This window comes from Macrobrachium rosenbergii, chromosome 48, assembly GCF_040412425.1.
Source record: "Macrobrachium rosenbergii isolate ZJJX-2024 chromosome 48, ASM4041242v1, whole genome shotgun sequence".
In the NCBI taxonomy this organism is placed as follows: domain Eukaryota; kingdom Metazoa; phylum Arthropoda; class Malacostraca; order Decapoda; family Palaemonidae; genus Macrobrachium; species Macrobrachium rosenbergii.
The window spans coordinates 53,783,747-53,808,314 of NC_089788.1; the positions used below are offsets into that span (position 1 = coordinate 53,783,747).

The 24,568-nt window shown below is 37.3% G+C and overlaps 1 protein-coding gene across 6 annotated transcripts in view; it reads right to left on the reverse strand.

Moving 5' to 3' along the window:
- Nucleotides 1–24,568, reverse strand: part of LOC136831403 (uncharacterized) — a 475,267-nt gene that overhangs the window by 163,386 nt on the left and 287,313 nt on the right. For 2 of the 6 annotated variants that reach the window (XM_067091782.1, XM_067091781.1), the window contains exon 1: nucleotides 1,068–1,319. In XM_067091782.1, coding sequence (XP_066947883.1) covers nucleotides 1,068–1,204 — 137 coding nt within the window. In that variant the 5' untranslated portion in view covers nucleotides 1,205–1,319. Of the gene's footprint in view, nucleotides 1–1,067; nucleotides 1,326–24,568 lie in introns of those variants that run through there. The other 4 variants (XM_067091779.1, XM_067091785.1, XM_067091780.1 and 1 more) reach the window with 4 other exon arrangements.

Genomic DNA, 24,568 nt, shown 5'->3' on the forward strand with positions numbered 1-24,568 from the left:
ATAAATTTTCCATATAAACCCACTGCTTACAATGTAGGTTTCTGCCTCATAACCCACTATTCCCATCAGCTATGATCAGACTACACCAAGGTTGAAAATTCACAGGAATTCCAGCTGACTTTTTTTGAGTACAGTGTCTGGACTTTCAGGATCCCAAAATAAGATCATTTTTATACAGTTTTATTTAGCTTGCTTTTTTGTCTGTTTGACTGGGTCAAATCTCATAACTCAATTTTCGACCTGTTCCCTTTGTCTCATGGATTTGAAATTTTGCATGATTACTCAATCCTGGTGACAATAAAACCTTACATGATCAGTAGGTCAGCAGACCTCTAGTGACCCTACAGTGACCTCTCCCAGTGTCTCAGGATTTGTATGAAGTGAATATCTGAATATCTCTTCGGATTTTTCATACCTTCTTCAACTCGGTAGATTAAGTTAATAACTCGACAGATTTTTCAAAACTTCTTTGGCTTGACAGGATATTACAGAATATCACATTCTATTTCGTTAGCTACAGTCATAAATCAGCTACAATTTCTGTCAAGGCTAAAAAGTATAAAATAAAAAATATAAATCTTTTTTAACATGCTTTTATTAAATGCATTAAAAAGTAAAAAATAATTTTTTGAGGCATACCTGGATTTTCTTACAATTAATCCTGTCCACAAAAATAAAAGTGTAGGTGCCAAACACTGAAAGAAATACTACAAGAAATAAAAATTTTTTCTTGTAGCATTTCTTCTCATGTTTGGCCCCAACGCTTTTATTTTTGTACACATGATTAATTGTAAGAAAATCCTAGTGCCTCAAAAATTTTTTTACTTTTTAGTTCATTTTAATAAAAGCATATTGAACAAAATTTTTTTTTATTTTTTTATTAATCAAGGGTTTGTAAAAAAAAATTATTTAAACAAAACATGGCCAATGTTCAATTTCTAAACTCATATAGCTCACTAAAATCTTATAACCATAATCTACAGTAGGCAAATGAATAACATTTCTTCATCCGTGAAACATACCAAAGAAGAAAGCTTAAATAAAGAAAATATAAATAAAAGTTGTACCTTGGTGAGTTTGGAGTTATCCTAGGGCTACCTGGAGTACTCTTTCTTCTTGATCTTTGAGGACTGAGTGGTTGACAGTGTATACGATTTGGACTTTTCTTGACAGCGGAGCTTACTTTACTAAAAACAAAAACCATTACAGCTATTAATGTATTCCTATTAAAATTTTTGAAATAATACAATGCTTAACCTGAGACCTTTCATGCATCCTTTCACAGCATCCCTTTTATATCATAACATAATACAGTAAAGGTATTTCACCTTTTGATATAGAAAATGAGAGATTCTGCCATAGTATTGTAGATGTCAGCAAAAATGCTTTTGTTTTTTATTATTGAATTCTGCAAGAGTACTGTGGATAATTGTATCACATTTTGCTTCTGATGCTTATCTACCATTAACAATACAGTAATCTCTTCCATATCAGCATTAATACAACCAAAGCACTGCTGGATAATGGAAATTTCAGATATTATAAAAAAATACTAAAGATGTAAAACTGCAACTTTGTACCCTTACTCTTCCACCTTATCAATACTGCATAACCATTACCCTTACTCTTCCACCTTGTCAATACTGCATAACCATATGCATTAAGTATGCTTATTAATAACATTCAACACACTTTATTATGCTTATAAACAACACAAATTACACTGTACTGTACAGTACTTTACACAAAAACCAAACTGAATAGAAATGCATAATACACAAAATGTGAAAAAAAAAAATTAACATTGAAATACTCTCTCTATCACTCTCACACACCAGTAAGATGCTAAAAACTGCTTTCATGGGCCAGATTGAAAACCTCACTCTTTTAAAAAAGAATAACCCAGACAGAAAAAGGGAAAGGCAAGCACATGCACACTAGCATGATGCATACACATACAGTGCATATACACATATATATGTATTTATCCACACTGAATATATGGAACATGTAGATACTGTTTTGTATTGCATTTTGGTACTTCCACATTAAAAATTTAATAAAAATTCCATTCAAGTGTGTGTGTGTATGGAAGGCTTTTTCAAAATTTATATATATACTAAATTATATTATTATTTATTTTTATGGTATACAAAAATTTATGAAATCTTTACACCATCCAAAACACACTGTAGTAAGCTACTAGAGATTAGGCTATTGTAAAATGACAAATTTTTAATTAATTTGTATTTTTCATACCATACAAACCTGAGGTCTTCACATATCGATAGCATTTGCAGAGTTGAAAGTCCGGCCATTAAACTTTTGCAAGGTGGTTATGGTAACCGTAACCTATGGTAGGGGTGGAAGTGCTGCCCACCCAACCAGTATGCATTCAATCTCTTCGGTTTACCTTTTGACCCAGGTAAAAGAATGAAAGGTGGTAAGAGGTGGGCCTTTTATGTAAAGACCTCAGGTTCGTATGTTAGGAAAATTACAAAAATAATTAAAAATTTGTCATTTGTTCCTACACGAATACATACCACCAGTCTTTACATATGGAGACTTACAATTGGAGAGAGGATTCCAAGTAATTCTCTGAACTGACTGGTAGTTCGGCTCACTTGGTATTCTCTTCCTGGTCATGAAAGAGCAAAGGAATGATACCATACCTCCGATCTGTGGAACATGTGGGATGTTCAACGGCCAGACTTCTGGCCACTTCAAATCAAAGAAAAGTATGAAAAACCTTGATTCGAAAGACATGGACGAACCCACAACGTCAAAGACTATGTGGCTAAAAATAACCAACTGGCTTGCCCATAATCAGTCCTCTCTCCTTGCTAGAGAGAAGATAGGAAATGCATCTATTAATCCAAACAAAAATGGATTACAGACAGGATACTCAAGTCATGCAGATCACCTTCATGCATGCCAGTCCAGCTCATGTCAGCTTGCACACTCTTCCTCTGTCCACTGGAAGAGGACGGAAAACAGGAGGAAGGTAGGTAGCCAGTCCCGTCCACACCTTCCTGTAGCCACACACCTTAGGTGAAATGCAACCTGTCCTTAAGAGCTGGGTAAACTACATGACTTATTGAGCACCCACCAAGGATCCAAAGAAAGAAAAGAGTCCAAGGACCCAAGGGCAATAGCCCGAGGTAAAAGGATAAGAATGTGAACTGTACAATTACAGTCTATCCTAGTACCAGATCGAAGGGTTCTTCCTGAATGCCACAGATCGATGGATGACTGTGGCCCCTAGAGACGTTGTCTCAAATGTACTGATGACCACCAGGATATTGCAGGGTATGTTCTCAAGGTCATTCCCCTAGGCAAAGAAATTATCCCTTTGCCTATGGTCAACACTCCAAGATAAGAGGATATGCATGTGAATTTCACAAATACATTCTATCCCAGTACTTGAACTACATATCCTTGCTGAATGTGGCAGACATATGGATAGTTTTGCCTTCTATAGATCTTACCCGAAACGTACTGATGTCCAGTAGGAAGTTTCGTGGTAAGCTCGGCTGAACAGTTTCCTAGCTAAAGAAAGGATCCCTTTGCCATCATTTCTTGGGCAGCTCAAAGCTAATGAACCAGTTGTTAGCTTTGGGTTGAAGGACTAGATTATGGGGATAACAGAGGAGTCATACTGTCTTTGGTGCCACAGGACCATCGAAGGAAAATGATCAATCTAACTGATCACCTTCAAATATGTAGAATAAGCAGATCAGAACAGAGCCAACAACAGGAAATCAAGAGAAGAAAGAGTATGATCAATCTTCTTTTGAGGTTGAACGAGAACCGAAAGTCAAGATCAACCGTCCTATCCCTTGATTTCTTGAAAAAGTGCCATCTCACTTTTCATTCCTTGTTGGCCACTGTACCGAAAAGTACTTCTGTCTGTCCAGTACTACCACTGTCGCAGATCTGACATGTAAGGACACTAGGACCTTTGGAGACCATGTTAGTATCGTGGTGTCATTGTTACCACACTGAGGATTGTAAGCAGCAATTACTGCCTACATCTCCCACTCCTCACAGGAGTAACGTAACAGCACAAGGACCAAGGATAGGGGCTCCAGACACCCTCCCTTGACTGAAAGTAAGTTTTTAGAACTTAGTCTCCAGATCAGTTGACTGATATATCTGTTCAGACAAGAAACTAAGTTATCTATCAATACGTGTCTAATATCATTCCTTTCCCCTTTAGCTAGAGAGAGGAAGGGTATGCCACTAAAAGATACAGTTGTGTACAAACCCACAATGTTGAAGACTATGTAGCTAAAAATAACTAACTGGCTTGCCCATAGTCAGTCCTTCTCTCTCCTTGCTTGAGAGAAGGTAGGAAATGCACCTATTAATCCAAACAGTGCTGGATTATAGACAGGATACTCAGCCATGCAGATCACCTGCATGCACGCCAGTCCAGCTCCTGACGGCTTGCACACTATTCCTCTGCCAATGGAAGATTATTATTATTATTACAATAGTTTAACCAGGCCATTAAGCTGATTAACAGCTCCCATAGGACTGGCCAGAAGGATTAACATGAAATGGAGTAACAGGTCTAAGCCACAGGCTATGCACTAGGTTAGTTAGTTAGTTATAAATGATTTGTTTAACCAGACCTCTGAACTCTTTTAGGGTTCTTCTCGGGATGCACTAGGACGACTAAATGATGAATGAATAATGAAATTTTTTAAATATGCAAAAAGTCATATGCTTACATACTAAAACACAAGCACACATTAAATACATTTACTCAAGTTTTGTCTGTACAATTATAAATATATATAAAACTGAGTAATAATAAAATTCTGAATAACTTAAGATTTCTAAATTTAGATTTTTTATGTTAGCTGCAAGTGGGATTTTGTATTTTCATAAATTACTTTTTATACTTTATCAATTAATTTACATTTCCTCATGAATATTAACACTGAGTCAATTGAAAATGTTGCAGAATGATAAAACTTCACCAATCGATCCATTTAAAAAAGTTGGTAACCAAAGTAGGTTATATTTTGGGCATTCCCATAACACATGTTTAACTGTTATTATCAGTTTGCATTCTGAGCATTCAGGACCTGGTTCATATGGACTGCTCATTAAGTGTCCATCTATGTGTGGCCTATTCGGAGATGTGTTAGAGTTACTTGCGCATGTCTCTCGCCTTGGTATGACGAACTCCATTTTTTAAGTTCCAGGTTTTATTTGCTTCAACTTATTATCTTCAGGTTCTTCATTCCATTTATTTTGCCATTTGTTTACAATGCCTACTTTTATATGTGTTATATAATCGTTAACCCAGATATTTACACTAGATCGTGTCATATGGGCTGTTTCTTTAGCTGCTTTATCAGCCTCTTCATTTCCCTTAATCCCTACATGGGCAGGGATCCAACATATTTCTCTATTTTTCCCATTATTATATAACTTATGAAGTACTACAATAACTTTGTCGTACAATGTTATTTTTTGGTTTGTAGCTCTGAATGGCTTCGATGGTGCTTCTGAGGTTGCTAAAAATTACAAAATTATTACATGAGTTTTCTTTAATTATTTTTATGGCTGATGCTATTTGCGCATAACTCAGCTGTAAATACCAAGGCATTATCAGGTAGAGAGAACTGATAAATTTTGTCTTGGGATACCACAGCATATCCCTCCTTACTCTGCTTTAGATCAGTCTGTGTATATTATGAAAGTGGACCTTTTTGGCTTATATGCTCTATTGTATGTTGTCTATGGTGTTCTGGGGTATATGAGACTTTTTGTGCAAATTCTTATTTTATTCATAGTCCAAGGAGGAGGTAATTTTACTACTGAAGGCAACTGCACATTTATATTCAACGACTCAAACAGTCTTCTAACTCTAAGAGGGAAAGGTGGCAAGTGATTGTTTATAAATACATCTCTTAATTCAGATAATTTTTTGGTTGGGGAATCCCTTGTTTGAATTCTCAAGGCACTCTTCACTGTTACAAACTCTCAATGGAGAGAGAGTGGTAGTTCACCACATTCATCTTGTAAAGATGAGGTTGGTAATGATCTAAAGACTCCTGAACATATTCAAGGCCCTCGTTATGAACTGGGTCTAATGTTTTCAGCGTTGCATCTGATGCTGAGCCATATATTTCGCTTCCATAGTCAATGATAGACAGCACTGTTGCTTTATACAGCACAGTAAGGGTATGTCTATCGGCACCCCTCGTGGTGTTTGATGGTTTTTAATTAGAGTTAATGATCTTTTTTTTTATTTTGATTTTATGTATGTTATGTGAGCTTCCCAATTTAGGTGAGTATCAAATACTTATCCCAAAAATTTTGCTGTCTGGCCAATTGGTATGGAATGATTTCTCATTTTTAAATCTATTTTTTCACTTTCTTCCACTTTTTATTTTTATAAAATACAACTGCTTGAGTCTTAAGTATGGACAATTTAAAGCCTACAGATGAGGTACATTCATCTATTTTTATTACAGTATAGTTTTATGAATGATTCACTCTACATGTTTTATGCAAGATGCTAAATAATATATTGCAAAATCATCCATATAGAGGTTACTTTTTATTCCAACAGGTAGATTATTACTGATATCATTTATTGCTAGAGTAAACAATGTGCCACTAAGGACGCTTCCTTGTGAAACACCATTTTCAAGAGGAAATGTACGTGACAATACATCATCAATTCTCACTTGAAAAGTGCAATTTGTCAGAAAGTTTTGGATGAACCTGGGTAAATGTCCACGAATGTTGTTTTTATGTAACATTTTTTTTATATTGCATATCTCCATTTAGTATCATATGCCTTTTCATTGTCAAAAAGATGGCTACAGTAATTTATTTTCATTCAAATCCTCTTCATACATGGTCTTCTAAGTTGGATAGAGAATCCAATGTAGATCTGTTACACTGTGACCTGAATTGAATGAGAGTCAAAATTTTATTTTCTTGAATGTGCCATGTCAGTTAAGCATTTACCATTTTCTCAAGTAATTTGCATAAACAACTTGTTAAAGAAATTTGTCTGTAATTGTTTACATTACTGGGATCCATTCTAGGCTTGGGGATAGGAATAACTATAGCTTTACGCCATTCATCAAGAAATAAATTTGAAGCCATAAGTGATTATAAATTTGTAATAAGTATGGCTTTACCAAAGGTGCTAAGTGGAAGATAATTTCAAAACAAAAATTGTCATCTCCTGGGGCAGATTTATTGCTGTTCGAGAGAGAGCAAATTCCAACTCTTCCATATTAAATTTTCTATTATAATATATATCTTCTATTGTTTCAAAATTTATTGTTATTAAAATTCTATATTACAGGCAGTCCCCGGGTTATGACGGGTCCAGCTTACGATGTTCACGAATGGGCAAATTTTTTGCGAATGAATGATGGGTAGATACCTTCCACAGAGAAATCCGCATTTACGTGAGTCCGCTGAATCGTGAGAACGCAAATACAGCGGGTTTTCTGTATTTAGCTTCGGATATAAGCTCAATCCCAGCTATAATATCCTTTCCCATTTATCAGGTCCAATAAATTTTAGCAAAAGTTTAAAGTTCCACTCCATTAGTCCCAAAAAATATATGAGACTCTTGGACTCAAACCTGGGAACAAATTCCTTTTGACTTGAACAGATTGACAGTTTTAAAATTATTAAAAAACAGCACTTAAATCTTTATCTTTCAGTATGTTTTAGTCATCTGTTCTAGTTTTCTTTATATTAAACCACTAATTTTATTAGATACATGAGTAAATCTGAAATATAATGCTTGGTCTTTTGTCTTTTACCCCATTACAGTTGATGATGTTATTGAGAAGGTTCTTTAATCTTCTGTATAATAGCCTATCCGGTAACCATTGCTGTTGAAGAATGTCTTCAAAAATGTTATTTCCTTGTGAAAAAGTTAGTAATTAGAGGACAGCCTGTAGGCTTGGAAAAGCAGAGTGCTGATATTGTTTAATTTGTATCTTATACTGCGTACATTCTCTTAGAAAATTTAAACAGTCAAGAGAAATGGGTTTTCTGTAGACTTCCATTTCTACATTGCAATCAGTCTTTGTTGTCAAGAGATCTAAAAACAGCATCCTTTCATTATTTTCCTCCTCCTTAGTAAATTTCATACTGCATGTTTTGAATTTAAAGAGTAAAAGAATTTTATAGCGTCACATTATTTCAAAATAATGAAGATGTCATGGATATAACTTCGACACAAGATGGGTTTAAAGCTCAGGACAGTTATCTAACCATTCAGTCTAATGAAAGCACAAGAAAACATTGGCCAAAGTAGATGATATTGGATTACCCATTGCTTATTAAAAATAAAAAATGAATCATAAACAATGAGATTCAACAGATCAATAAACTTAAATTTTTGTTTAGTCCCCTGAAATTCTCTCCACTATATATTTTGTTTCCCACTATTTCTGTAACCTCTTTTGTTGGAACATTTGTACATAGATTCTCAATGTCGAGACTTACCATATAGTAATTTTTCTCAAGTTTAAAACTTTTCATAGCATCAAAAACAGTATAGGAATTGTCTAAGGTGTGTTCATTCTTGGCCCATTCCGCTATATAAAAGATCTTAACTTGGTTTCAAACAGAGCTTTACATAAAATACTAAAATCCAAAAATTTAAATTAACACTTTTGGATTTTAGTATTTTATATTGCTTGTTTTTGAAATCGAGCTAAGACTGCTTAAAACCTTCATAGAGAAACTAAAACTGAACTTGAATGTACATAACTCTGCATTCAACAGGAAAATATTTTAACTTAGATTCATTTTTTGACATTTGTCTGTGTTGATTGCAATCACTTCGATTTTTTTGTCTTTTGGGTAGAAATGTATTGGTTTTTAATTTTTTACAGAACCTGAAGATGGACAGTTGTCCGAAATGTTATTAGCATAGACGGTGAATAAAGGAGAGAAGAGAATGTTGAGGTTTGTTTAACACTATAGTTCCTCACCCAATTAAGATTTCCCTCATCTGAACATTTCACAACTATAATCAATCGCCGATATAGGCAAGAGGTCCTACATGGAGTAAGGAGTTTACAAAGTGGGAGAAAAATAAACTGGATATTTTCTCTCAAGAGATGCCTCCAGTATGGGTGTATTCCAAAATTTGTCCAATTCAAACTATACAGGTGACAACTAAAGCAAAGGAGATTCTACAAAGACTGGCAACATTTATGATGTTATTAAAAGACAAATACAGGCAGTCCCCAGTTATTGGCGGGGGTTCCGTTCTCAACAGCATGACGATAACAGAAAATCGGCGATAATCGAAAATTGGTGATGGGGTCGGCGCCGCCAATAAGTGGGGATCAGCGCAAATAAGGGGTTCAGCGCAAATAACCGGGATCAGCGCCAATAACCGGGTATCGGGCGCCATAAAACGGATCGCTGATAACCGGGACTGCCTGTATAGTTTTTAGATTTTAACCCATAAACACCGACTGGACGTATCATATGTCGACTAAAATTGTCTGTTGGGTGCCGAGTGGACGTACCGTATATCGACTACAAAAAATTTCAACCTTTGGTCAACTTTGACTTGACCGAAATGGTCGAAAAACGCAATTGTAAGCTAAAACTCTTACATTCTAGTAATATTCAATCATTTACCTTCATTTTACAACAAATTGGAAGTCTCTAGCACAATATTTCGATTTATGGTGAATTTTTGAAAAAAACTTTTTCTTACGTCCGCTGTAACTCGGCCAAAATTTCAGAAATTCTTTCATCATTTTGTCGTAATTTTTGCACTGTTTTATATTAGCCGTTACATAAAGTTTTATATATGAAAATGTGCGCAATTTCATGTAAATACAACAAAAATACAACCGATGGTTGTAGCTTTTATCAGTTTGGAAATATTTTCATATAAATCAAGATAACTGCAAAATTTCAACCTTCGGTCAAATTTGACTCTACCGAAATGGTAAAAACACAATTGTAAGCTAAAACTCTTACATTTTAGTAATAGTCAATCATTTACCTTCATTTTGCAACAAATTGGAAGTCTCTAGCACAATATTTCGATTTATGGTGAATTTTCAAAAAAACTTTTTTAAAACGTCCGCGCCAGAAATTCTTTAAGTCACGTTTGTCGTAATGTTTGCACCGTTTTATATTAGTCGTTACATAGTTTTATATATGGAAATGTGCGCAATTTCATGTAGAATACAACAGAAAATAACTCATGGTTGTAGCTTTTATCAGTTTTGAAATATTTTCATATAAATCACGATAACTGCCAAAATTTCAACCTTCGGTCAACTTTAACTCGACCCAAATGGTAAAAACACAATTATAAGCTAAAACTCTTACATTCTAGTAATATTCAATCATGTACCTTCATTTTGCAACAAACTAGAAGTCTCTAGCACAATATTTTGTTTTATGGTGAATTTCTGAAAAAAAAAAATGATATTTTCATAATAAAATAAATTTTTTTGAACATACTTACCTGGTAGTTATATATAGCTTAAGTCCCTGACGTCACGGCAGAATTTCAAAACTCATGCAATCGCCAATAGGTAGGTCAGGTGGTCCACCTGTGCGCCCTCTATCCAGGTATCTGGAACCACACCAGGTATTCCTCAGATCTTCCATGCCTCTAGTCTCTAGAGGGGAGGAGGGTGGGAATTTAATTATATATAACTACCAGGTAAGTATGTTCAAAAATTTATTTTATTATGAAAATATCATTTTTAAACATCTGACTTAACTGGTAGTTATATATATAGCTGATTGACACCTTTGGTGGAGGGTCAGAGACAGCCAACATCGTTGGAATTGACAAAATTAAAATTGTAAAACCAACTCAGGTTCCTACCTGTTAAGGAAGCAGATTTCAATGTTTTCCTGCCTCATTCTGTCTGCATTCCTTAAGAGATCCAGCGATCCACCCAGGGGCTGAAAAATCTCTAGGGGCTGTCAACCGGTGTATAACCTCTATGTGACTAGACCTCCTAAAAATACCCTTGTTCGGGCGCTAGTCAAGAACACAAAATGATCACCTGACTAAAACACAACAAACTAACAAACAACAAAACATTTGCTAATGATTGCGGAAGACTGTTTTATGACACAACCATAAAAATTTCTCCATTTCAAGAAAAGGGAAAAGGGTATAGAGTTTATGGTATAGCAGGGGTAGATCCTTCACCCACTACTGAATTAAGATGCTACAAATGGGCTTGTTCCAGAGAGTAGCAGTCTTCATATCACGGTCTAAACCTGTTTGAGGTAATGTGAGGCAAACACTGACTTGCTTCTCCAGAAAGTCATGTCTAAGATACTTTGCAAGGATCTATTCTGTTTAAAAGCCACCGAGGTTGCTACTGCTCAATGAACCTCTCATTAAGTCTTAACTTTAAGAATCTGTAGATCAGTTTCATTAAATTCTGAATGGGCTTCTCTTATCAATAGCCTGATAAAGTAAGATAACGCATTCTTAGACATGGGTAACGAGGGTTTCTTGACTGAACACCACAGTGCTTCTGAACAACCTCGTAATTCCTTAGTCCTTTCCAGGTATGACTTCAAAGCTCTTACGGGCACAGGAGTCTCTCTATTTCCTGTACCTGTGATATCCGACAGGTTCATAATCTCAAACTTTTTGGGCCAGGGTTGAGATGGAATCTCATTCTTTGCTAAGGAACCCAAGTTGCAAAGAACAAATCGCTTTGCCTTGTCTAAAGCCCACGGTCTTGCTGAAGGCATGAACCTCACTTACTCTTTTAGTTGTGGCCAAAACTGATCAGAAACAGAGTTTTTAGGGTAAGATCCTTTTTAAATGATGCCTTCTGTAAAGGGTTGAACCTATTTCCCATGAGAAACTTAAGGACATCTAAGTTCCAAGCTGGTGAATCTGGCCTTTCTCTTTAATGGTCTCGCAAAGGATCTGATAAGGTCCTGGAGATCCTTATTGTTGAAAGGTCTAAGTTTCTGTGTCTAAAAACAGCAGTTAACATACTCCTATATCCCTTAATTGTGGAAATAGAAAAGTTAAGTTCCTTCTAAGGAAGAGAAGGAAGTCTGCTATTTGAGTCACAGAGGTACTGGAAGAGGAACATAGAATTTGTCCTGCACCATCCTCTAAATACTTCCCACTTGGATTGATATACCTTGATGGTGGATGAACCTCCTTGCTCTTGCAATTGCGCCAGCTGCCTCCTTCGAAAAGCCTTTAGCTCTTGCAAGTTTTTTTGATAGTCTGAAGGCAGTCATTTGTAGAACTTGGAGGTTTTGGTGATATCTTTCCAAGTGGGGTTGTTTGAGTAGATCTATTCTGACAGGTAGTCTTCTCGGGGTGTCCACCATCCATTCCAGTACCTCTGTGAACCATTCCTTTGTAGGCCAGTAAGGAACCACTAGGGTCATCCTGGTCCCCTCGTGAGACGAATTTTCTGCAAAACTCTGTGAATATCTTTGAACAGGGGAAACGCATACACGTCCAAGTTGGACCAATCCAGCAGGAAATGTATGCGTCTATGTGAACAGTAAGCTTCCAACTTCCTCGTTTGAGCTGTGGCGAAGAAGTCTATGCATGGTCGGCCCCAAATCCGCCACAGGCTCTTGCAGACGTCTTGGTGAAGCATCCACTCTGTCGACAGAATTTGATTCCTCCTGCTCAGCATGTCTGCCCTCACATTTTTTTTTGCCTTGAATAAAGCGGGTAACCAGAGTAACATCTTTCTCCTTTGCCCAAAGAAGGAGTTTTTTATTGTCTCGTATAGAGAGTGGAGTGAGTGCCTCCTTTTTCTTGATGTAGGCCAACGCTGTCGTGTTGTCGGAGTTGACCTGAACTACTTTTTCTCCACTAGGCATTCTGAATTCTATCAGAGCCAGAAGGATAGCAGTCAGTTCCTTCTGGTTGATGTGCCACTCTATCTGATCTCTGGTCCAAGAGCCCGAGACTTCCATCTTTCCCAGTGTTGCTCCCCACCTGAGTCCACACGCGTCGGAGAACAACACTAGGTCTGGGTTCCCCTGATGCAAGGAAAGTCCCTCCTGAAGTTTTACGGGATCGTTCCACCATTGTAGGTAATGTCTTATTTGTTGTGAAATGGGGATACACTTTGTTTCTAATTCCTTGTCTTTGTCCCAGTTCCGATTCAGATGGAACCAAGTGGGCAAGTTCAGTCTCTTTAGGAATTTCTGAAAGGAACTTTTTCAAAGCTTGTTCCCGAGAAAGGGTTCCCTTGATATTGATGGAAAAACCCAAAAAGCTTGACTCTGAATCCTCATCCCAAGGTACTGAATCTCTTGGGATGGGATCAGTGACTGTCTTTGTTTATAAGGAGTCCTAGATTCTCCGATGATTGAAGAGTCATCTGAAGATCCTCCAGGCATGAGTGTAGGAAGGAGCTCTGAGGAGCCAGTCGTCCAGATATAGGGAGACTCTGATGCCTCTTGTGTGAAGCATTCCAGCTACTGTTTTCATTAGCCTGGTGAAAATCTGAGGAGCGGTCTTAGGCCGAAACATAGGGCTCGAAATTGGAAAATTTCTCTCCTGTGACAACCTCAGGTATTTCCTGGAGCTCGGGTGAATGGGGAATATGGAAATACGCATCTTGAAGATCCATTGACACCATCCAGTCGTGTTGTCTGACTGCTGCTAGAACGGATTTGGTTGTTTCCATCGTGAATCTGGTCTTTTGAACAAACACGTTGAGAGCGCTCACGTTCAGCACCGGTCTCCAACCCCCGAACTTTTGGGAACCAGGAACAATCGTTGTAAAAACCTGGAGATTCCAGGTCCAGAACTTTTTCTATAGCCTGTTTTGCAGCAGCAGAACAAACTGCTGTTGCAGAGCGTCCGCTTTGATTTTCGTTCTGTATTTGGCCGAAAGGTCTTCCTGGCCTTGTAGCTAAAGGTGGCTTCCTGAGGAAAGGGATCTTGTGCCCCTCCTTGATTAATTGAATGGACCATGGATCCGCTCCTCTCCTCTCCCATTCCAGCCAGAAGTGTGTTAGTCTGGCTCCAACCGCTGTCTGAAGGAGAGTCTTCTCAGACCCTGCTTCTCCCTTGTCTATGGTTTCTTCTCGTAGATCTTTTGATCGCGGAGATCTTGAATTCCTTCTACTGAGGGTTCTGCCTCGAAAGGGCTGAATTACAGGAGCTTCTCCTATAATTTTCTGAGAAGAAGTAGAAGGTAGAACTTTCTTTGCAGTTTTGGTGATTAGATCTTGTGTTGTTTTTATTTAAAGCTGAGGATACCTCCTTCACTAATTCCTGAGGAAAAAGAGAGAGAGAGAGGGGCATAAAAAAAGTTCTGCCTTTTGGATGGGCGTAACTCCATTGGCAAGAATAGAGCAAAGATGTGCCCTTTTCTTCAAGACTCCTGCTGAGAAGAGAGCTGCCAGTCCGTTGGCTCCATCTCTGAGAGCCTTGTCCATGCAAGACATAACATGAATAAGATCTTTGTGTCTGAATCTAATAAGGACTCAGTCTTTTTCCCCAAAGCTCCCAGAGTCCAGTCCAGGAAATTGAAGACCTCAAGGCTCTGAAAAATTCCCTTTGAGGATGTGATCCATCTCGATGGAGACCAGAAGAACTTGGATTTACCCATAGCAATTCGAGAAGCGTCGACCAGAGAAGAGAAGTCCCCTGGGAAGAGGCAGGAACTCCCAGGCCGGGAGCTTCTCGGTCTCATACCAAATGCTAGATCCTCGACGCTAAGTCTAGCTGGAGGAAAAGAGAACACTGTTCGTCCCTTGATCCTTTTTGAGTTCATCCATTCTTCCATAACTTTCAATGCTCGCTTGGAGAAACGAGACATGATCATTTTAGTGAAAATAGTCTTCTTAGGAGTTTTCCTTAGGGTAAATTCGAGGGAGGGAGAACAGGGGCGGCTGGCACAAGTTGTCCGGAAAAAGCTCCGTAAACACTTTCATCAACTTCAAGTCTGAGGAAGGAAGTTTTTCTTGTTCCTCTTAAATCGGAAATTTGAAAGAGCTGAGAACATCTGGAGAAGGAGGAAGATCTCGTTGCCTTCCGCTTCCTCCGATGCTGTACAGAAAGGAAGTAGCGGCGTCCTGTTTACTAGTTGCTGCTTCCAAAACAAGAGAATGACTCGACCAGAACGTCCAAAGACAACGGTCTTGACGCTTGGTATCCTGGTCCCAACTGCCGAATATCCTGGCGCCCAGGTGACGCTTGGCGCCCTGGCATTAACCGTGGCGCCTGGCGCCCCGGCGCCCAGATTCTTGACGTCCGGCGTCCTGGCGTCCAAACTCTTGACGCCTGGCATCCTGGCGTCCATCCTCTTGCGCAACATCGGGCGTCCTGGCGTCCAGACTTCTGACTTTCATCGTTGTTCCCTTCCAACCTTAAGGTCGCATTCTTGAGAGCTGGCCACCTGTGCGACATCTGTCAAAAAGCTTCCTTAGGTTGGCGAGAACTGATTGAGGCCCCTTGAGTAGGAGAAACATTCTTCCCACGTTAGCTGTCCCGCCGCCTTTTGAAGTCACTTGAGCACTAGAGCCTATTGTCATCGGGCAAAATTTCCTCAGGGCGACGAACAGCCAAAGGTGGGGAAAATTTATCCATTCTTTTCTGCAGGCTGGCAAACTTGCATAAGGGAAGAAAGTTTCTGCTGCATATCTTTCAGTAGAGATCATTGAGGAGCTTCCTTCTGCTGATGACAGACTGGGGAAGCCGCAGATCTTATGCCCTCAACTAACTGAACAGGTTGAGGAGAGTGTTCTGGGGGCGTCCCAGCTTCCGAAGGAGGGGAGGGGGAGCGGGAACAGAAGAAAGAAAAGCGTCCACGTCTTCTTGCTGCCAGGCGTCCTGGTTGAACAGAGTGGCATTCGCCTGCATTTTGGAGGACAGCTACCTTCAGAACTGAAAGGGAAGCGTTCGGACTGCTCCAATGGCTACACCCGGAGCCTGAGAAGACTCCAAACAGCGTCCTTCAACATAGGGAGCTTCCTCTTGAGTGGTCTAGAATCGTGATGACGCCAGCCCCATTTGGGAACTGCGTCATCAGAAGACGAAGAGCACATATTAACCTCGCCTTTCCTATGGCGAGGGTGAGCGTCCTGGGAAGCGTCAACAGGGAACACTCGAGGGGACGACCGCTCGGGAGCTAAAAGCCTCTTGCCCTCCCTTCGCCTGTCGACTTTCCTTCTCCCAGGGGTTGGGGAGCTTGGAAGAGGTCTAGGGCTAGGAGCACGACAGATCCGAGCGGTCGCACCCTCCACTGCACTTGCACTAACTTTATCATTAACACTTGCACTTTCAAGATCTCTCATATTAAACCACACATTTCTCTGTCTCTGAGCGAGGATTTACCGTTGGCCAAGGGCTTGAATGGCCGCCATCACATCCTTGAGAGTTGGGTCTTTACCTAAATCAGTAGGGGTTCAGGAACTACCACTACAGGGGAATGATCAGAAGGTTCATTAGTTTGGGGCAAAGAATTATCAAAATCCTGGCTACCCTTGGAAGAAAAGTACTCTTGGCTCTTCTCCCTGGTCCCTTTCAAGAAGAGTGAGATAGCGGTTATACTCAATCCACTCCCTTTCAGAAAGACCCAAGCACTCATCATCTATCACCAGTTCACCGTTCATATCATACATACTGAATGAGGATCTAAAGAGGCTTTAGCAAGCCGAGTCTTACACCCCTAACACACATTTCACACTTTTCGCAGAGTCAGACATGGTAGAAAAATCCAAAGAGAGATCAAAGTACAAGTCCAAAGGTCAAATCCAAATCTAACTAGTCAAGAAAATCCAAGAAGACAAATTAAAAAAACCAGCGAAAGCCAAGCCAAAGTGTACTTCACCAAAATTTGCTGAAAAACACGGGCTGAATGAGTGAAATTCCATACGATGTCACCGAATGGCGGCAGGGAAGATCTGAGGAATAGTTGGAATGGTTCCAGATACCTGGATAGAGGGCGCATAGGTGGACCACCTGACCTACCGATCGGCGATTGCCGCGAGTTTTGAAATTCTGCCGTGACGTCAGGGACTTAAGCTATATATATAACTACCAGTTAGGTCAGATGTTTAAAAAAACTTTTTTTACGTATTTGTATTCTGGTAACTCGGCTGAACATCTCAGAAATTCTTTCTCACGATCGTAATGTTTGCACCGTTTACATTGTCTGCATAAACTTTTTATATATGAAAATTGCACAATTTCTGTAGAATACAACAGAAAATGTTTCATTGGTTGTAAAGCTTTTATCAGTTTTGAAATATGTTCATATAAATCACGATAAATAGAAAATTCTGACCTTGGTCAACTTTAACTCGTACTGAAATGGTGAAAACTACGTCTTGTAAGCTAAAACAGTTTACAGTCTAGTAATATTCAATCGATTACCTTCATTTTTCAACAAACTGAAGTGAAGCACAATATTTCGGTTTATGGTGAATATTTTGCAAAAAAACATTTTTTACGTCCTGTAGAATAAAAGAGATTCATGCATCATTTTGCTGATAATATTTTCTCTGTGTTGCAATTTGATCGTTTTACAATTTATTTTATATACCCAAATCATCGCAATTTAGTGTACAATACAAAGAAAAAGAAAATAATACATTAGCTTTAATCATTTTGCTCACAGCACGATTTGTATAAAATTATGGATCTACTTGGCTTGTTTTTTTGGGCTGTCATATATTTGTTAATATTTATATATGATACTGATATTTTTTCATTTCTGATGGTTGCATATAAACTTCAGGCAATGACAAAAATCATGCAATCCTGCTCTCTGAACTCTTAATCTTGAACTTTAAGCATGCTGTGATTTTTGAAAATTTTATTCCCTCACTTCTGCTGCTCTTTCAGGGGTTAGCACTGGTCCCAATGAAACGTTTTTGTAAACAGAACTTGCGTTAGAGGGTTAATCCTTTGATGAACATTGCATTCATAAGGATTGGAAATAAAAAACAAAGTTTGGAGCCAACTAAGAAACTAAGGATCTATTCAAACAGTTTGGTTTTATAAACCACTACCATGAGTTTATAAACTCCTTTTTAACGGTTTTCTGAATATCAGTGTAACAAAAGTTCCAAACACTTAGCATCTTTTGAATTGCACTGGCTTTCAAACAAAACTTTGATCATGATTAAAATAAAAGTTTGTTTAGAAGTCTGGTGTCATAAGATCACAGATCAGGAATCAAATTCAGTTAATCACAGGTTTTTCTGTGGTACCATCATCCAAATAAGCAGCATGATAGAAAATTCAAAATTCACCTGATTTTCACTCGAATCTTGCATCATTTTTACAAATGAATCATAATTTTAATTTTATTTTCATGACTAAATACATTTTTAGAAAAAAAATTTACCCTCCCTCTTTCAGATAAGTTAATGTAAACTTACAGCAAAATATCAGGTTTAAGGTTACAGTAAATCCTACACTTTGAAATCAATCAGTGGTAATATTACTGTATTCAAGAAAAAAAAAATGTTAAGCTTATTTGGCGTCTCTTTGGGTCTCCATGACAACAGAGTGAAACGTTAGAAGGAGTATTGGTAGTAACAGCATAAAGCTTCTAGGGTGCTTTGGTAATAACAAATCTAACACTTCTGATTTGCTGACATATTGGCTCTTTTTGAGACCAGAAAGATTTAAAGAATTTTTATGCATATTAAAATGTATGTGTTATTTGTTTGTATGATAAATAAATGATGACCATGATGTTTATTTTAACACTGCTCACAAAATATCTGCATCTCTCATGCAAAAGGATATGTAAAACAGTGATAGATGTCTACATAGATAGATAGCCCAGGGAGTCCAGTGGTTGACACTCAAAAAGATATGAGTTTTTTTAACACACAAACATAAGTTCTTTACCCAAATGATTTTAGTAGAATGTGAGAGATGAACAGATAGCCCATCCTGACAGACAGATCTCCCATGAAGGGAGGAATCCATTAGGGTATGTTACCTTGAAGCTGATGATAATTGTTCCAATCCATACACAAACTGGTTGAAATAATCAGCACCAATCAATAACACATTTTCAGATGTGTCACTTTCTACCAGCTGATCAGCAAGTAACTCTGAACCTTTCTGCTGGAGTGTTCCTCTCTTTACATTTCAGCCCGACGCTGTGAATTTTAGTTTAATGTTTATGATACTGTATAGTCTTATAACCTCAGGACTCAATGGCCTATTTATTACCTTAAGTTTTCCCCTCCATCACAGCAGTTGCAAAGGGGGCAATTTTCAATGTGCAATGTATGGGAAGGTTCTCTCAGGGCCATCTGGCTACTCTCTTTCTCTTTCTTCAGGCTTCTGGTCCTCTTAGGGTAACTTGAAATTATTATTACCATGAATGGTAGCCATATATTTTAATGTTGGTGGTAAGTTTTTAAGATGACTTTGAAATTATATTACTGACAGGGTTTGATTTGATAGTTTGATTGTTTACAGTAAACCTTTCTCTTCAGGCTTCAGAATAACGCTTTGGATTTGAGTGGTTATAGAGCAAGGTTGGATATAGGAACGGTGTTAGTAGGTGAAAATTACGCCAGAATTTCGATTAGATTTTTCACCCACAAAATATTCACTAATTACTGCATTTCCATATCATTTCGACTAAGGCAATTGAAGCGTTTTTTGTGAATAAGACTGACATTAAAATACATTAGTCATAACATTTTGACAGTTTTTTGGAATGTGTTTTTGCAAAAGAGGCAAAGTTTAAGTGAGCAGCAGCTGAGTGGCAGTTCGATCTCAGGCTTTGAGGAGTTTGAAGATGGCATCAGTACAATGTTGCTCATGAATGTGGGGTTTACTACATTACACAGTGCACTGAATAAACTTAAAAAAGCAACTTGAGCATTTTTACTCCCCGGGACAAGTTTCTTGTTTGAACTATTTTAAGTTACATCCCTTTTAACATGGGACTAAGTTTGTCATTTTTGCTCCAGTACAATAACCAAGTTAGATCCGAACTGTTTGAGGCATACTGATTGACCAAATGTAGGGTAGGCAACCCCAAGGCAATTGAATATCTGAGATAATGTCTGTTTCAGTGAGTTACCATATGACTTGCCTAACAAATGGAAAGTTAAAATTATAGTTCTCTGCAGTGAATCAACAGGTTTATTAATCTGTGGCTCATCTTGCATGCAAAATAATGTGAAAACACAGGAATTTCAGATTTTAACAATGATTGGTTGTGCACAGATCAGATAAAGCTTGATTGGTTGTGCATCAGATATCAAAGAGCTGATTGAATAAAGCGAAACATGGACTCATATGCCCTTTCTTCAGGTAATTTAATCTCCCTTAATTTCCCATGAGACTGTTGATACAAAGTCTTGGAAAGCTATGAGACTAACCTAACCTGAAAGCATAAATTGGTTATTTCCTAGCTAGGGGCTGACCCTCTGACCCCTTTTTATAAGAGTTCAACCTGATCACAAAGAACATTTTCCAAGATAAAACAACTTTTCTTTGTTAAAAGCTTCCTTATTATGCAATTCTAAAATTTAAAATGATTCGAGAATGACCAAATGTAAGTTTGGTTATTTCTTGTATTGTTACATTTATCATGTCAAACCATTGGTCAAGTTTACTTGAACATCACAGCTGAATCTTGAGTCAGTTATCAAATGTTATCTAACAAAGGGGTTTTGCTGTGAAAGCAATTTGGCAGACCAACATCAATTTTTCTACCATGCCTAATCCACATAACTAAATAAATCTAGGAATTTCAGTTATTTGTTGTATGGCTGATAATGGATAACAGAAGGGCTTCTTACCTGTTGCTGCAGATTTCCGTGGTTGACAAAAGCTCTTCCTTCCTGTGCTTTGAGTGCCCACCATTTCTTTTTTACATCACACTTGGTCCGGGGGAAGACTCTTCAAAACAGAAGCATTCAGTTTTTTTTGACATCTTCCACGTGTCTCGTCATCTCTCTCTGTCACTTCACGACCTGAATTTTTCCCTTCTGTTATATGCCTCTTTTCATCTGTCAACTGCAGTAGACGACTCATTCTTGCCTTCACATCTTTCAGCCTAACTGGGGTTTGGAATACAGCTTGGCACTGCAGAATCATAGCAGTTAAAATTGAATGCATTTCTAAGGATGGATGGTGACGATGATTTTTTTGGTCTGTGTTGAGCAAAGAGTCTGACAGTCCACAAAAAATTGAAACAAAACATAGGGTGGGAAAATAAATATTTTTGATTTCAAAATAATAATATATAGACTTCATAATGGTTAATATCATAAGTATTAAATATATTTTCTTTTTTTGGTATAAATTTTTAAAATAGTGGCTTAAATCGTATATTCATGGACAACAGTAAATGAGAACCCCTTATTGTTGGCGGAATCTTTCCTGTATAAAAGTTTCTCATAAACATACTCTCTTTCATAGCTACGAGATTCTCTCAGAGCATTGATAAAAACACTCTTACAGTAAATTCCTCTTAACTATGAGTGATTGAGTGACTTATAAGGGAATTTTATGAGCTTTCATAAGACCTATGATAAATACGGCATCCTGGCGTTCTGATGGTGACAGCGGCCATGTTAGAATGTCACTGTTAGCCTAGTCCGACATGGAATAGTAGAATAAACTCAATGGTCAATCGTTGCCTAGCCTAACTGTTACCACTGACTTTGATAATAACTTAGTGGAATTTGAACCTTTCTTTAATTTTTTGTATTTTCGATCATTGCACATTAATAAAATAAAGTTGAAAATGCTATGAAATGTCAAAAAAATTGCCATTTATTCCTTGAATAAAATTTCTAGTTTTCTTGAATACTTATTTTGATGTATTTCCCAGTTTCGGTGAAAAATCCGTTGATGCCCAAAATTGTTTTGCTCCACAGAAAAGCTTTTTATTATATTAACTATAGCAATCATGCTTTGTATTTTAGTACATTGATATTTAAAGTAGTAAAACACCTTTTCGCAAATTTTATCCATCTCTATAAAATTAAATGACGTCTGATTGCAGTGTGTCAAACTTCTTCTTGTGGAGAATGTATATGTTGTTTTCTTGTTGTAAGCACATGCCAGTTCATTAACTTGCCTTCTGGACGAAACCTTTTTTTGTTGTTGGGGTTACGATTAAACAACTTAATGTTTGTGCATTTTTGGTTTGTAACTGATGGTTTGTTACAATCAAGTTTTGTAGATGTGACAACTGTGCTATCAATGTACTGCTGTGAGTTTTCAGGGTGAAACATGAAACTCTGCCTGTTTTCAAACTCCAGAAAGGCAAGTTGTAGAAAAATTCATAATTAAATCCAGCCCCATCACCTCGTGAACTGTTGTCGTGATTGCAGTAATTTCTTCATAAGTAAATATTCTGAAATCCCCTTTTCTTGCCATTTATGTTTTCAAGAGTATAAAGTAACGTAACGTTTTGTCAATTTTTGCATTAATATGTTAATAATAATAATGTAATAATGGATGATTGTTGTGTCCTTTAAATATTAATAATATATAATAACTTTTTAACTGTTACTGAAAAAATGCATCACACCAAAAAGAATTCTTTGCAGGATGTTATAGTTGATTGTTTCTCAACTGCACTTTGTTGGAAAGAATATAATGTTTTTCAAACCTGGTACATTAAACTAAGTAAACTCCTCAGCACTTAACAAGATGGTTACTACAAAATGTGAGGATCAAGGTTGAATATCGTACCGAATGTGGGCCTATAATTTAAAGTTTCACCACATTCTTTGCATTATAGTAGTACATTCAGTATCTTGAACTGAACCGGATGCCATAACGAAGGCAGAAGGTTTTTTTTGGATGTTAAAGATAATTTACGATAAAAAGCAGTTGGTGATGGATGGCTATAAAGTCATTTTAGTGTAGGGTTGGCACGTGTCCAAAGTTATTTGGTGAGCAGGGTAAGGTAAATTGAATTACTTGGGTGTTTTACAAGTAATCATTGTTTATGGAACATTGGCGTATTTAGTGATTACTTCCTGAAGAAATTTTTTCTGAATTTCACCAGCCATTTTTGAACTTAGGTTTTCGTGACTAGATTTATTTTGTGCAGTTGAGGTGGCAGTGTTTTGCCAAGTAATCTATTTTTACAAAAACATTATTGAATTCGTATTTAGTGATTATTTCAGTGAAGAAATCTTGTTGAATTTCGTAGATTATTTTGAATTAGGTTTTCGTGACCAGATGTATTTTTGAAGTGATGAAAGAGACATCTTATCTATCATTCAGTGAATGTTATTTCCTCATGAATAAGATTAGTTACATTTTCAATCAGGTTTAGATAATTTGCCATACATTTTTGATATTTGAGCAAGTTTTATTGATCCATTAACAAGAAAATGGAGAGAGAAGATTAGGATTATTGAAAGGGAAATTATTTTTCACAAATTTGCTTGATGAGACAGATAACTCATTGGTGATACTGATACCAAAATCGAAGTTGTAATGTATGAACGTTGTCTTATTGACGAGATTACGACGTACAAAGATAGTTGGTCAGCAGAATTGACGATTATCACAGGATAGTGAATATGATAGTTTATGTAGAAGTTATAGGGCTAACTAGATATCTGAAAGCTATTGCTACTGCACAGAAAACTTTACAAGCGAGATTGATCCCGGGAGATATAAATCAACAGAAATTTGCCTTTCCTTACATAAAACATTAACCCAGCTCCCTCCCTAAACATGAAATGCATTCAATTAAGATACCTGAATTTTCGGTGGGGAAGAACATTGGCTTGCATTTTGGGATATATTTAAAAGTTTTAAGTTCTGATCAAAATGGATATTTCCAATGTGATTAAGTTTTCCTCTTTCAGAGCTAGTTTAAATTTTCACGATTTAAAGCCATAGAAGGTTTGGCCTGTCACTAATTCCAATTTTCAGTAGCTATTCAGATCCTGCAGGAGAAGTATGATAATAAGGACAAATTCTCTTTTTGACTTTTGTCCAAATTTCATTTAGTCCCTCCCAGTCATATTCAGAGGATTTGCCACAGTTCAAATTGGCATGAGAAGATTATCTTACAAATGAACACATTGAATTTAGATATCTGAGGCCATGATTCACAGATGCACTAGTATGATACTGCGAGTTCAAAATCAACTTTGAAAGTGCATTGCTCTAAACATAATAGTATGTCTCTACCAACACTCAGGTTTGAAATAACCATAATTAATGGAATTTTGTTACGAAGGCAGTATGCAGAAGATTAACGCCTGTTTTGCCTCTCAAGGACAGTATTTGTACACCAGCCACCTGAAAAAGGAGTAATATATCAATACCTAAAACTATAATCATATTAAATGTAATCTAACAGATGTTAGTATCAAATTACATAAGTCAATATTACAGGTGTTTAAATGTTTCATCTCCAACACACAAAAGTGTAAATGTGTTGGTTTTCTGGATTTTAAAAGACGAAAGCAAGTTGTCTGAAAGGTTAACACAGAATATGTTTTTAAAGAAAATTCAGAAAATATTTGGAATGTGATGCTTCTGATACTCAGGTCTGATTAATTTTACCATTGTATAAAGGCCCACTGCTGGGTTGGTATGGAAGGC